The 14857-nt window shown below is 31.7% G+C and overlaps 1 protein-coding gene across 1 annotated transcript; it reads left to right on the top strand.

The window, feature by feature from the left end:
- The first annotated feature begins 9002 nt into the window (after positions 1–9002).
- LOC133189078 (uncharacterized) lies at positions 9003–13703 on the top strand. Its single transcript, XM_061324512.1, has 4 exons — positions 9003–9097; positions 11359–11488; positions 12394–12467; positions 13332–13703. The coding sequence occupies exons 1-4, from the start codon at positions 9046–9048 to the stop codon at positions 13406–13408; spliced, it is 333 nt and encodes a 110-aa protein (XP_061180496.1). The 5' UTR covers positions 9003–9045; the 3' UTR covers positions 13409–13703.
- The last annotated feature ends 1154 nt before the right edge of the window (positions 13704–14857 follow it).

Here is a 14857-nt window from a genome sequence, read left to right as displayed (position 1 = left end):
TCTTTTTACACAATAAGTTAAAATAGGGTATGGATGTCGACCTTAATGAAACGCAATCTAAACAATGGAAAGGAAGAAAAAATATAGACATATCACATTGGAAATAGACACTTGAAGATGTCCGTGGAAAAGAAAAACGAAGAGAGATTGCATTTGTGCTTACGAAGCAAAATTTGAAATGACAATCAAATTATTCAATACAATGTATTGAAAAAATTCAATTATAAGCTGATCTATACAGACGGTTTTTATCCTTTCGGGATTGATTTTCCTCAAATCCAGCAAGGATACAATAAACTTACTGTTTAAGTCATACATGTACAGGATAGGTGTATAATCGGTCAAAATAACGTTCAAGTATGGGTAAGGGAATTCTTTGTTTGTTCTAGTGATATTAGCAACTTCCTGCTTTTAAAATAATCATGACATAAAAATCGCAGGCATTTGCACCCTACTCGTGTGTTCGGAACCTTTCATTTTTTTTTTCGGTGTTCTGCAAATCATAATACTCGAGGAGTTCGCAGTATCTGGCGAGACTACAGCGAGATAAGGTAAATTATTCACGGAAATGTGGCTAGGAAGTGACCGGCCCGTGGAGATATGGTAAACAGAAAAGTTATGTTGCTTTTCAGTTTTTGACCACCGTATAATATCAGTAGAAATGTTATTCAATCTCTCTTAAATTCATTCAAACTTCAATACGTATTCTTTATGACATTATTTTCTGCAGTTATGCATTAAAATTTCTTTTTGGACAAACATACTTGCATGGGAACTGGGACTATAATTTTGACCTCGAATTAGGAATGGAGGTACTAACATGACAATTGACAAATCAGCTGAATGAGCTGAATTACATTATGGGTTGCTACGGATACTACAGGAATTTTACGCTTGTGAAAAAACCAAATCTACAGGTGATCGGAAAAGCACAATGGACATTTTTTTCCATGCATTTCGTAGATAATAAGCAATATGTCCATTTTTATTCTATTATTTCCATGCTCACAATTACAAACAATTCATTCGTTAATTAAACGTGGAATTCTAGGTTTCTCAAAGTCATATGTACACATACATGTAAGGCGAATTGCGTCTGTATTCCTTTCGCAGCTATGTTAAGGCTTCCCGAAGCTTTAAAATGCGCTCAAAACATACTATGTCATTGCAAGGTCGGTTTTGGTTTTAATTTATAAGTATTGAACTTTAGTACTTCCAGTTTATATAGAGGATTTCCTCGGCTATATATTAACATATTTGTTATGATATCACATGACGTTGTTGATCACGTGACGGTCATTTATAATTTTTTGAAGTGTTTCATATAAATCGCTTCGGCGCAGCTGATTAACACAATAATTATTGATATTTTGTTATATAAATAAACTCATCGTATCCTTGTGTATCCGAAATGTGCTTGGGAAAAGTCATAGTATTACTTGGGTACAAAATATTTCCTGAGAAATTCAACTTACCTACAAATTTGAGGGTATTTTCCACACAATATCGTAATCTGTATTAAAAGAAAGCCAACACACATTTTTCCCAAGCAAGATTCAGTTAGAGAACAACCTCTTCTTTCAGATTTCCACAAAAATTCTCAGATTAATCCTCATTAATCACCTGCGCCAGACTCTTTTATACACACAAAATAAATTCTACCTCCAACCACGGGCATAAAACAGAGTACATTTCAAAAGTACATTTTTCATAAACATTTTGAACATGCTGAATTTCAGTCAAGGGTAGGTAAGCGGTGTGATTTTAAATTATACGGACATATACGACTTAAAAAACCTCTGACGACCCGTGAATTTTGCAATAGCTATCTAGCATTTTACATGCAGTTTGAAATAAAGTGTAAAGTTCATGACACTCTCCCCGTCATAACACCTCAAGTTTGCAGTGACTTGACGTCATTTTCCATTATGACGTCAAATTTTGGTAGTTCAGAGATGTGAAGGCACAGAGTGCACTGTGATATTCTACGGGAAGCCTTAACCTACCTGCGTTATTGTACTATCGCTGAACATTACTGTCAGGTGGATTCCCTGGCAGAAGACACGTAATCACGGGTATTGTAATGTAAAAAAAAAAACCTTTGTTGTCCATTTAAATGCCTAGGAGATTCTGCTAGTTCTCCTTATTCTTGAAGCGCTGGTGTTCTGAACGTCGCACAGACTACATTTTATTATGTACATTTTCTAGTTAACAACGTAACAAAAAATTAAAACGCCCGTGACATCTTTCTTAGTTTCTCATCTTTGTATTTTTTTCATAAAAACAATTTTTTTTTTCGTTTTTTTTTTCTTTTGTTTTGTTTTGTTTTTTGTTTGTTTGTTGTTGGGTTTTTTTTTTGCAATCCATTTAATATCGGATCGTAGATTGACCTGAACCACGTTTTCGAAGTAAAATGTAAATATATAGTTGTCCAGTAACTTTTACTATACATTCAACGATTGGTCTATTGTTCTTGGTAAGATCCTCTGTGCGCATTAATAACTATAACCATATAAGGTAAACAAAGGTTTCATTGTAGAAGATATTACAGATTTTTTTGTACCAGCGTATTTGGCGATTTTGGAAAAATTGTCGCTACTGATCTCCCATTTTTGCCGTAAAATATCGCAAAAGCGAAGATGAAGTAGATTGTGATTTTTAGCTCCCCCTCCCCTTTCCTTTTTAAAATCATGAAAATCTTTCAGTAAGGTCTGGAAACACATGTTTCATATGACAGGTTTTTAAAAGAAACAGACTGTAGGAATTTCCTGTTTACCGCCAATTTTATGTATAAAACCGTTTCTACCTTATTACCTTTAAATGGGCCAAACTACACTACGTGTATTGAATTAAAATCACAATAACATTAGAAGGGGTGACTTGTTTCGTATACAGGGCACACCCTACTTATTCTTACCACAAGGTACATATAACTCAATTTCAATCACACTAATTTCAAAACATATTTTATTAATTTATCAATCATTATCCTACTTTAACAAGACAAAGTTCGCTTCGAGATACTTTTTTTTTTACTTTTCTAATAAATTGTTCTATACTTCCTTCGTCGAGCCTCTTTGTTTTTAACCACTCATTTATTCCTCAAAAAAGTCTAAACACATATTAAGACTTTACCCGGGATACATCAATTTCCGGTTGGGTTTAAATGTACGTTAAAACCAGAGACTTCAGAAGGAAAAGCTCGGAAGACTCTGGCTTTATCCAACATTTTAAGTCTTAATGAAAGTTGATGTATCCCGTGTAAAATCTCAAAATGTATTAATTAACAATTTAAATAGGGGTGCCCTGTATACACACTGGTAAACAAGTTCCCTTGATATAAATCCTTGTCTTGTGAGCTGTGAGACACAATGATATAGATTTTCTGGAAGATATTGAAAAGGACCACACAACTTTTCAATCATTCCTAGTCAAAATTATTTTATATTTCATATCTAAAGTATAGAGTAAAAGAACGCCCAATCAAATTAAATAACGGGTAATAACTTTCCTAAAATATATAGTTAAAGGAATATGTAACAATTAAAAAATCAATATCTTAAGTGGCATTTACATTGTTCAGTAAAGTGTTATAAATTCGTTCCAATAAGAATTTCGAACTCAAATAGAAACATCGCCAGCTAAATTGCAAGTCGAATTTTTTTCTATACCCTTACAACAGATCTCAGCGATTGCATTGGGGTTACTGTTCATGTATCAAGTCAGTGCCTGATACGGCAGAAGACCGAAGATCCTTAATATATCCAGCACAGCTAGCGGCGCTTTGCGACGCTCGTCTCTGCGAGCTCATAAAGCAATGCCTTGGCAAAGAGAAATTTCGGATTTTCCACATTGATCCAAAAAGAATTTTTTTCGCAGTTACTTCTAGACCCACAATCCTTTGAGAAATGCATCTTGCCGCAAACTATGTTAAATTCTCGTGGTAACAACAACAGTTCAAAAAAACATGTAGTATCGGTATAATAAAACGCTTATAACGCTTATTCATAGGTTGTAAGTGGGATAGCTCTTTTTTTCAAACCGTTGATAGGAAGTTATCCCTACGGGCAAGTCTTCAGTGAAAAGTAAAGTTTCCAAAAATTCTACAAGTACTGTAAATTTCTGTTATCATTTATCTTTTTACAAAGTTTACCATCCCACACCCACAACACCGCCCCAACTGGAAATACTGAGTCCGCCCAGTTACAAATGCAGATCTGATATTGGTACATTGATTTGAATTTGAAAATGTATTGTTAACATTCATGCAGTGTATTTCAAAAGGGGAAAAGACGAGAGGAAAAAAAAAGAAAATTCATTCATACATTTGTTTTGCTTGGTAAACTCGATTCATACATTTGTTTTGATTGGTACACTCGTTTGTCGGTAGAATTTGAACTCAACTAAGTTATATTTCATTTATTAATGTTTATTTCTTTTTTCCAGCTTTAAACCCTGATGGGACGTGTGACAGAGACAGTGACTGTGTCATTTCGGGCTACAAGTGTTGTACTGGAACTACATGGTGCTGTTCTCCTGGTTATATCTGTACTGGAACCTCTACTTGCTTAAGTGTTGGGTATGGATAAATCCTGTCCAAGATCATTAACTGAGAACAGGCTTAAGTCAAAATTTTGATTTTTTATATCTTGAGTTTAGAAAAAAATAATTTTCATTCATAACTTTTATATATACTATCAATAACAAATTGTTCTATTAAACAGTAAAAATATAATGTTCTTTTCCCGATGTTTACTTTCTAACCCAACCACAAAATGTGTATCAAGTATTAAAAGATTTATCATAAATATGAGTTTAGTGAAGTTTTGACAAGCTCAGCTGCATATTGTTGTCCATGAAAGTAGATCTTACGTGTAATTCTATTAAGCCTAATACTTTCAAGAATTAAAATGAGCCATGTAAAAATTCCTATTTTTTTCTAATAATTTTCCTGTTTTTGTGTCAGTGTTTCCCTTTAATAATTGGCTGTTTCCAAACAAACTATGCAAAAGTAAACCGAGACTTGATGAAAATAATGAAGGTCCCTTATAACCTAGCTTTACCACATTATGTACCTTGATTTTTTTAAAAAATCTATACCGAAAAACTATGGTTTCTTATTTAATACAATTACAGATAAACAAAAAGTGTATCAAATTGATCGACCTAACTGTTATTTTTCTTTTCTTTTTTTATCATAGGGTGATCGTCGGTCCTATCGTTGTGGTGATCATCATCGCTATTGTCGTTGGAATCATTTGTTACAGTAAGTTTTTGATGCCTTGATGATGAGGTGAACATAAGTTGAGTATAATGATTAATATTAACATATCAATTTATAAGTATCCTATAGGTTTAGAGCAAAAGTTTAGCATTATGATTAATACAATAATTACATTGTATATAATAAAGATTAATACTTATTTATAATTGATAAATATTTCAAAGATGTAGAGAAAGATGGAATATGGCAATTTTACTGTAGTGTAGTGTTAAATTACATCTACATGTACATGTATGTCTAACATGTAAATTTAACATATGTAATGTTTAATACATGTGTGATATTAAATCAGCATATCTTGAGAGTACACTGTATGTACACGTCTGATGCTGGTCAAGATATCAATTAAGTGATGCCTACAAGATGATGATATCAGTACTTCTCTGTGAAATAGGTCCTAATAGCCAGCGACCGAAAAGGTAGTGAACATCGTTTGCTTTTATTGAAATGATGTTCCAAATTATATTTCTCACAGGAAGAAGACGTCTACAATCCTAAATAAGTCATCTAGGCAATGGACAACTTCTAAGAAATAGACAACACAAAATTACCCACAACCACAAAAATACCGACAACCACAAAATTACCGACAGCTACAGAAAATATCAACTAATCAGAAAAGCAGAGAGAGAGAGAGAGAGAAATAAAAATTATTTACATTTGAACAATTATCTTTACTTTTCTAAGTTAAGTTCCTAAGTTAATACCTTTTCTATTTAAAGTTTATTTGTATAATAAACTTCCTATCAGTATGAAATATTTCGCTCTTGGTTTAGTTTGCGTTATACTCTGAAAGTTCATATTATCGTCTCTACTGACTGTTGAAGTTCATCCATAATAAAAACATTTCTAATATAGCATTCTTACAATTTCTTTTTGTCTATTTTTTACCAATCAAATGTGTCGTTGTGGACCGATTTAAGCATTCAAAAAATATCACAATGTACACACCATGTCTAAGAGTTGTGATAAAATTTATTTTTAAATAAACATTTTAGAAAATAAGTCAATTTATTAAAAAAAAATTATCATTTAAATATTAACAAAAATGATATATAAAACTTCATGGTTACAAATTAATAAGTAGATTTAAGCTGATATTTTCCTGGACACAATAATATGACATCAATCTGAAAAGGCATATAAATAAAGTAATTTGAACATATTGAAAGGAAAGACATTGGCTCCCGAAATATAGTTCTAAGGAGCTGCAGACATGTAATATCATATCCATTTTCTGACTCTACAAAATACTTAGCTGGAATCTCACTAGAATTACATGTAAGTTATAACAAAAATTGGAAAGGGGGGGGGGGGTGAACGCTTAAACAAAAATCCTTTCGGTTTTATAAAGTGTGCGACTCGTTTCTCTTCGGTTTCATTTCTCGGTGACAAATTAAATATACAACCAATCAAATAGTGAAAACATTTTTACGGTAGGATCTGGATACCGTATTAGCAGAAATTTTAGCGAGGATTCAATTTTGGCATTTTAGCGAGGTTGTTGAGACCGCTAAAATTTGAGATCGCTAACGATTCCTTCCACATTGGAGGTTACCTTTTTATTTCGAGGCATCACACGTCGCTAAAATTACTTTTTGCTAAAAAATTACGTCGATTTTTAAAAACAAATAGTTAGAGCTCAAAAGAATTTAAAAAAAAAGTAAATAATTGACCATTCTACGTGTATAAAATGGAAGAGCTGATTCTCTTTTAAAATAAATTTTGAATCCCGCTGTGCACACAGATGCTATTTTTTTAAAGTCATATTTAGAGTAATAAATATTGTTATGATGATATATTAACTTCTTTCGGTTTAAAGTGTAAAAAAGTATGTCGAATCACTGAAGCACTTTCGGAATGATGAGCGCATTTAAAAACGCTATCATCTAAGCAGGTCCAAAGCCTTTTATTTGTTAGCTTTCCAGTTATAACTCGCCAAAAAGTCTTAAATTAATTCCAGATGATGTACTTCTTTGTCATCTTTTTTGTCACCTTTATTTGTAGTCGAATTCCTGTATAATCTTTGTGATTTAATTTTTCCAATATAATTTAATTTAATCTGATTTGAATTCGTTTTTCTGACTTTCCTTTCTCCGGGTGATTTGAAATTATAACCATTTTTTAACTGACATATGTACTGAGATTAGACTTGAGTAAATGATTTTCGTTTGGCGAACAAACAAATCATTTCAATCTCTTTCTCGTCAATTCTAGGCTGCCGCTCATTTTTTTTTTAAATTATAAAACGATCGATTATATCATTAATTGGAAAAAAAAAAAGAATTAGGAAATTTGTACATGTAAAAGTAGGAAAAAAGGACAAAATACAGAATGATTTAGCAAACGATAATAGAGAAAAAAATATAGGTGGTCGGAATCGATATTTTTCTGATTATCGGTATAATACTGTCTAAATCTAATAGGCTTTTTTTTTAAGTACATGTTATAAATAGAATATAGTACGGTAAAAGATAGCAATATCCTTGATTTTATAATTATAACATGCATAACATTATGCGTAATATGATTTTCAATATGTCGGAGATATATTTTACAATTTACACTTTTACCCGGTCACTTTAACCATTTATATAAGTTGTACCTATAATCATCGAAACATTTACGGCAGATATAAGGATTTTTCTCCTCTCTTTTTATTATCTTTCAATGCAACTTTTTATCTCCTCACTATAGAAGAGTCAGCCGAAAACTATAAAGACCATGGAACATTAACTGGCAAGATTGGAAATATGCAGCTTACGTCATTTCCATTTGTTACCATCAAAACATGTAATGATAGACATGAAATGGGCGGGTACTTTTCGACACGGACGTCTGAGAGAACATTGGATTGAAATTCTAGTTTAAAATTCATTTTCAATCCACCTAAGATATTAATTATCATATGAAAAGTGTTAATGTATGATCCAAAAGACAAATAACTTCAATCCCAAATACATGTAGTTTGAAATAATGTATATCAGAGATTTTTAGCCAATATTTTTTAAGGACACTCACAAGTTATAGAAGGTAATATTCTTTCAGGGGACAGTCATTTGATTCTAGAAAAGGGGGGTGGAAATTTTGTTTAGACCAATTGTTTATGTTCATGCCATCACATAACAGAATATTTTTATCTCTGCTAATCAATTTATTTGTCTATGACAAGCGATGTTATTAAATTTCCTCTTCACTAAAAATGTTTGACAAGCAAAATCGGCGAGAGAGGGTGTCCAAACTAAAAGAAAATTTTCCTTTTTTATTTCCAAGCCCCCCCCCCCCCCCCCCCCCTACACACACAGAGGAATCAAATGTTCACAACCTTTTTATTTCATGAAAAACACTAGACAAAAAATTCTGATTTACAAATCATTTAAATTTCGGAATAGTTTGAAATTAAAATATACCATAAATTTCAAACAATTTTAGTAACACTGTTCTTAGAACGTACATGTAGCTGGGGTGGATTGAAAATGAATTTCAAACTGGAATTTCAATCCAATGTTTTCTCAGAAGCCCGCGCCGAATTTTACCCGCCTATTTCCTTGTCCATCATCAAATATTTTGACTCTAACATATGAAATGAAGTAAGCTGTATATTTCCTATCTTGTCAGTTAATGTTCCGCGGTCTTATAAAACGTAAATTAAAGTAAGGATGGTTCTCTGTCGGAAGTCAAAGTACAGTATGTAAACTTACTGCAAAATAATTAAACTTCCCTGAAAACTTTCACTGAACAACATTGAAAGAAAATTTAGAATGGGCATGTTGAAGATTATGTTGCTTGTTCTAATTTTTGGTTTCACTATCGGTAAGTAGATAAATAGGTAAGTTGGTAAATATGTTAATAAAAACGGAATTGTCTGTCTAAGGAATATCTTTTTTATTCACAGTAATTAATCTCTCCAAGAAAAATTTTATACGTATATTAAATTCGGTCAAAACTTAATGGCATAACAAAGAATGCATAAATAAGAGGTGTACTTGCAATTTTAATAAAACTTATCTGCATTAAACGGATTGAATGCTTCATTTTTTCAACTCAAATTACGATATTTAATATGTCTTTAAAAAGTCCTCCATTAATTAGAATCAATTAGGATCAATTATTGCATCCTCATTACTGAAATATAGATTTTATTTTAATTTATGCTTTTATATATATGGTGGCATTTTTATCACAAGTACGTATAAGGAATGAAGAGAATTATATTTCGCAGGTGGTCATTTGATGTCACTGCCTTGAAAAAAGGAGAAAGTTGTCATACCGGTATTAATGAATCAACGCCTAAATGAAATATATGAAAGAGAGAGACAAATGCAGATGGAAACAATTTTTAAAAAATTACTAACAACCACTATCATGTATGTGGATTGAAATATATCATGCAGGACAAATATTAAGCATTTACATGACACATTATCTGATAAAACATTTAGTCTCCTTTTTTACAATAAGTCAATATATTGTATGGATGTCGACCACAATGAAATGCAATCTGAACACAGGGAAAAAAATTAAAGACAATTGTATTAGAAATAGAAAAGCGGTTTGTGTAAAAAAAAAAAAAAAAAACCAAGGTATTGCATTTGTGGTTACAAAGCAAAATTTGAAATAACAATTCAATACATGCATTGAAGAAATTAAAAGTTATGCTACGATCGAGTTTTTATCCTGTCGGGATTGGGTTTCCTCAAATCCAGCTGGTATACAATTAACTGACTGTTTAAGTCGTACATAAACCGGATAGGCCGCTGTATATCGGTCAAAATTGGCAAGGAAACTCCTTGTTTATTCTAGTGATAAGCAACTTCCTGTTTTAAAAATAAACATGGCATAAAAATCACAGGCACTTGTTTCGTATACAGAGCATCCCTTACTTATTCTTACCACAAGATACCTAATTCAGTTTCAAACTTCCACTTCAAACTCGTATTTCATTAATTCATCAACAATTTAACTATTTTAACAAGACAAATCGCTTCGAGATACTTTTTTTCTTTTTTAATGAATCGTTCCTGACGTCCTTCGTCGAACCTCTTTATTATTCCTCGAAATTGTTCAACACATTTTAAGACTTTACCCGGGATACATCATCTTAGGGTTAAAATGTACTATAAAACCAGAGACTTCAGAGTGAAAAGCTCCGAAGTCTCTGGTTTTATCCTCCATTATAAGCCTAACTGAAAGTTGACCTATCCTGTGTAAAATCTTACAATTTGTTGCGATAATTTAAGTAGGGGTGTCCTGTATACACACTGGTATACGAAACAAGTGCCTATGATATAAATTCTTCCCTTGTGAGCTGTGAGACACAATGATATGTAATTTCTGGAAGGCATATTGAAAAGGAGCACACAACCATTCGATCATTCCTAGTCCAAAATTATCTATTTATCATTTATTATTTTATACCTAAAGTATAGAGTAAAAGAACGGCCAATTAACATTAATTAAACGGGAAATCACGTTTCTAAAAATATATATTTAAAGGTGCATGTAACAATATATATATATATATATATATATATATATATATATATATATATATATATATATATATATATATATATATATATATATATATATATATATATATATATATATATCTTTTAGTTGCATTTACATTGTTCAGTAATATGTTATACATGTAAGTAGGTTCATGTAAGAATCAAATCGAGTTAGAGAAGCCGAATTTTTTAGACCCTTACTATGGATTTCAACGATTGTAGTGGGGTTTCTGTTCATGTATCAAGTCAGAGCCTGATACAGAAGACTGCTGTTTTAAGATATTCGAAAGATACTTTTTAAATGGAAAGAAACAGTGCTTATCAACGTTTTGTCTTATTACGTCTCCGACCGGAGCCGAACTCGCATCCTTCAACATGTCTTCTAATACAAGTACAATTGATCGTCAGCTCTCTATGAAATTCAAAAAAGGGAAAAATGAAAAATGTAAAATTTAGATGATTGTATTGCTTCGAATACTAGCTTTCCCAAGAACTTGAACTCCACTTGGAAGTAATTAAAGCATGCAAATAATTATGTAATATTCGGTTTCCTTTCTTCAGCACTGAACTCGGTTGAGGCTTGCTACAGTGACAGTGAATGTCCTTCGAACTATAAGTGCTGTACCGGAACTACATGGTGTTGTCAGTATGGGTACATCTGTACTGGAACGTCTACATGTCTCAGTGTTGGGTAAGGACAAGTCTGAATTTATGGAAACAAAGTTTTACATACATACATGCATGTACAGATGTATATAGTGTTATCATGTTGTAAATTTTGAATTTACCAGGGGGAGGTAAATGCAAAATTTACAACATGTTGTAAATTTTGCATTTACCTCCCCCTAGTAAATTCAAAATTTACAACATGATAATGTAATAAATGTATTCCATCACGATTAAAAAAAAACTTTTGGGGGGTTTGCTTAGGTGGGGGGCTAAAATGTGTGTACACGCTTGCTAGGAGAATTTTAAAACATTAGGCAACCCAAATGATTAACTTTGAGTATCAAATTTTCTTAGAGACTGACGTTAAACACCACTAGACCACACAACTCATAACATTGTTTCTGTTATGATCTTTGATTAACTGGACTTCAAAGACTTCTCGGAAAAATAAATATTGTGTCATAAAAGTTAAAAGTGTATTTTTTAAGGTATAATAGCGCCTTGCTCCATGTTTTGTTAACTGAAAAATGTATACAGTGTATTTTTTACGCTTATGCTTTAGGATAAAAAGTGGATGGAAGACAAATAGGAAACAATGTGTTGTAGTATGAAGACATTATATCTTTTTGCCTTCTTTTGTGTGTTCATGCTATTTCATAGACAAATAATTTAAGCACCTGTGACAGCAACTAGCAAATTGTGGAGATTTTGCATAAAATATATTTTAATGTTATCTGAAATATGAAAGAAAATTTTGTCACGATTAAGATTTAATTTTTCAATTTCTTATTTAACAGACAACTCTTGGCTTATTCGCCATCTTCATTGAATTTTGTTATTTCATACAAATACGCAGAGAAAAAGAAGTTTTCAAATTTGTAAAACGGATATTGATAAGACTGGGTTTTTTTTTCTATTTTGTCACAGTGTGATCGTCGGTCCAGTTATTGTGATTGTGGTGGCCATTATCGCATGTATCGCCGGCGCCATCTTTTGTTTAAGTAAGTTTTTGTTGCCTTGTAGAGATAAATGAGATTTATCAATTTATAATTGGTATCCAATCGATCTATAGAAATTGAAATAAAAGATCGTATTTTATTTATTGGCAAGAAAGTTTTATTTGTTAAATTTTTATTCAATTCATGTCAACATTTCTTATAAAAAGTGTTCGGTGTTTCTTTTTCCCGTCTCTTCAGAAATGTTTAAGGATGCCTTTTCCACAGCCAGAAACAATAACTCTTAAAATTGTCATTATTTTTAATATCTCAAAATGAATCTTGAAATTTAAATTCTTTTCGTGCAATATTTTTCATTTCATGAAACTTATGATGATCCAAGTTTTTGACACTCTCGTGTATAAAGTTGATATTTACACCTTATAAAAGGACAAAATATATTTAAAAAAAAAAAACATTTCCTCTAAACTCGCCTTAATGCCAATGCTTTTTAGATTTAATTAATTAAAATTGGAAGTGATCTGTGATAATTTGAATGATACACAAAGTATTATACATTAAGAACTGAAGTTAATTTATAAAAGAAGTTTAATACCGCTTAAGTATCAAAAACATGTCATGCATTTTCAGATGCCCGGGTACAAAATGTAATTCTTATCCAAATTTATATTTGTATCTATTTAAATTAGAAAGCGCATAATTGATGGTTTTATTTACGGTTCCTGAAAATATACTAGAAGTATCAATTTAATGATGAGCGAATAATTGATGCGTACCGGACTCTGCCCGAAATATCAGTTGAATTCTTCTACATCTGAAAAATGGGTCCTGAGAGGGCAAACAGAAAAAATAGTACACATCTCATCTCTTTATTAAATAAACCATGTTTCTAAATTTTTTTTATGTTAGGAAGAAAACAGCAGACTGCAGGCGTAGTTTACATACATCAAGGAGTTACCCCTCAAGGAGGTACACCTAAATTTTAACTTGATCAGTCTTGTTACGGACAACTTCCAGGATAAGGACAACGCAAGATTACAAACAACAACAAAAAATAAAAGATTACAGATAACCACAGATTGAAAATCAGTCATACCTATAAGCATTCACACACACACACACACACACAGAGAGAGAGAGAGAGAGAGAGAGAGAGAGAGTTGATACTGAGGCTTGAACATTTATCTTATGATATTGCTTTTTATATTTAGATTTGGTTTTTACTGATCATGATCCACCTGTAAACTAGAAATATCTATTAAGTAAATGATTTCTTTTAAACATGTGTTCTGCTTACTACTTGTATTGTTTGACTGTTTATTTGTTGTAAAAACAAATAATTCTACAATTGAAAATTGTAAAATGTGCGATACATATTTTTTTTTAAATATTTTCTTTAATTTGCAGTTGTTTTCTCAAATTTCAGCACTTTTATCATGTAAATGAATACAGTCTGTACTTGTCTAGACTATAGCTCAATCAGCGCTTTCAATTGCAAATTTTTCCCCGTTGCGGGGTCCATCAAAATGTCATTAGGGAAAAAACAGTGCTTCTCTACATTACCAATCATTTGGTCACGGTGCGATAAATTCACCGTCACAGTGGATTTTTTTTTATTCATCAAAGATGCAATAAAAATACAAGATCCAACGATTATTTTTAAGTCAAATGACAAGGTTACAAACCTTAAAATTAACAGACCTGTGTGAAAATTTTCTAGTTTTAATTTTCCCCAAAGATGGCGGCCAAGGGTTTTTTTTTGTTTTTGTTTTTGTTTTGTTTTGTTTAGTTTTTTTTGTTTTTTTTTTTTTTTTTTTTTTTTTTTTTTTTTTTTGAAAAGAGCGGATTCAACTATAAAAAACTTGTATGATTGTACAATTCAGGAAATCATCATGGAACAATTTTGTTTGTAAAATATTCTTTAAAAATCAATTTAATTAAAATTAGATCTTTGATCCGCTCCAACTAGATCGCTACACAAACACTGTGTTTTAATTTATTTAAACACTAATTGTAATAAGATTGCTTAAAAATTAACAAAATAAAAGCTTATTTTAAATTTTACAATTTGTCAAATAATACACGTAAGTGTTTCTTTATACGACAGTGCTAGCAAAATTGACATGAAATAGGTCATCTGATGAGACTTTCTTTCCTAAGGAGACTAGCCGCACCAGACATTTGGAAGATCACATGACATCGTAAATGTATGAGTTAATTGCATCAATTTGTTAGTTGCATTCTCATAACGGAATCTATAAAGTGCAATTTTATATAAAAATAAGAAAAATATGTACAGTCCCTGAAACGTTCTACTTTCCCATTTTTCCGTTCGTTCACAGTTCGTTCAGCGTTCACCATGCGCTCGCGTTCACCGTTCACAAAGCGTTCACCGTTTGCTCTCCGTTCGTTCACTTTGCGTTCACCTTGCGTTC

This window comes from Saccostrea echinata, unplaced genomic scaffold (genome assembly GCF_033153115.1).
Source record: "Saccostrea echinata isolate AGI-Se365-2 ecotype Australia unplaced genomic scaffold, CSIRO_AGI_Sech_v1 ptg000016l, whole genome shotgun sequence".
In the NCBI taxonomy this organism is placed as follows: domain Eukaryota; kingdom Metazoa; phylum Mollusca; class Bivalvia; order Ostreida; family Ostreidae; genus Saccostrea; species Saccostrea echinata.
This window is presented reverse-complemented; position numbering and strand designations above follow the sequence as displayed.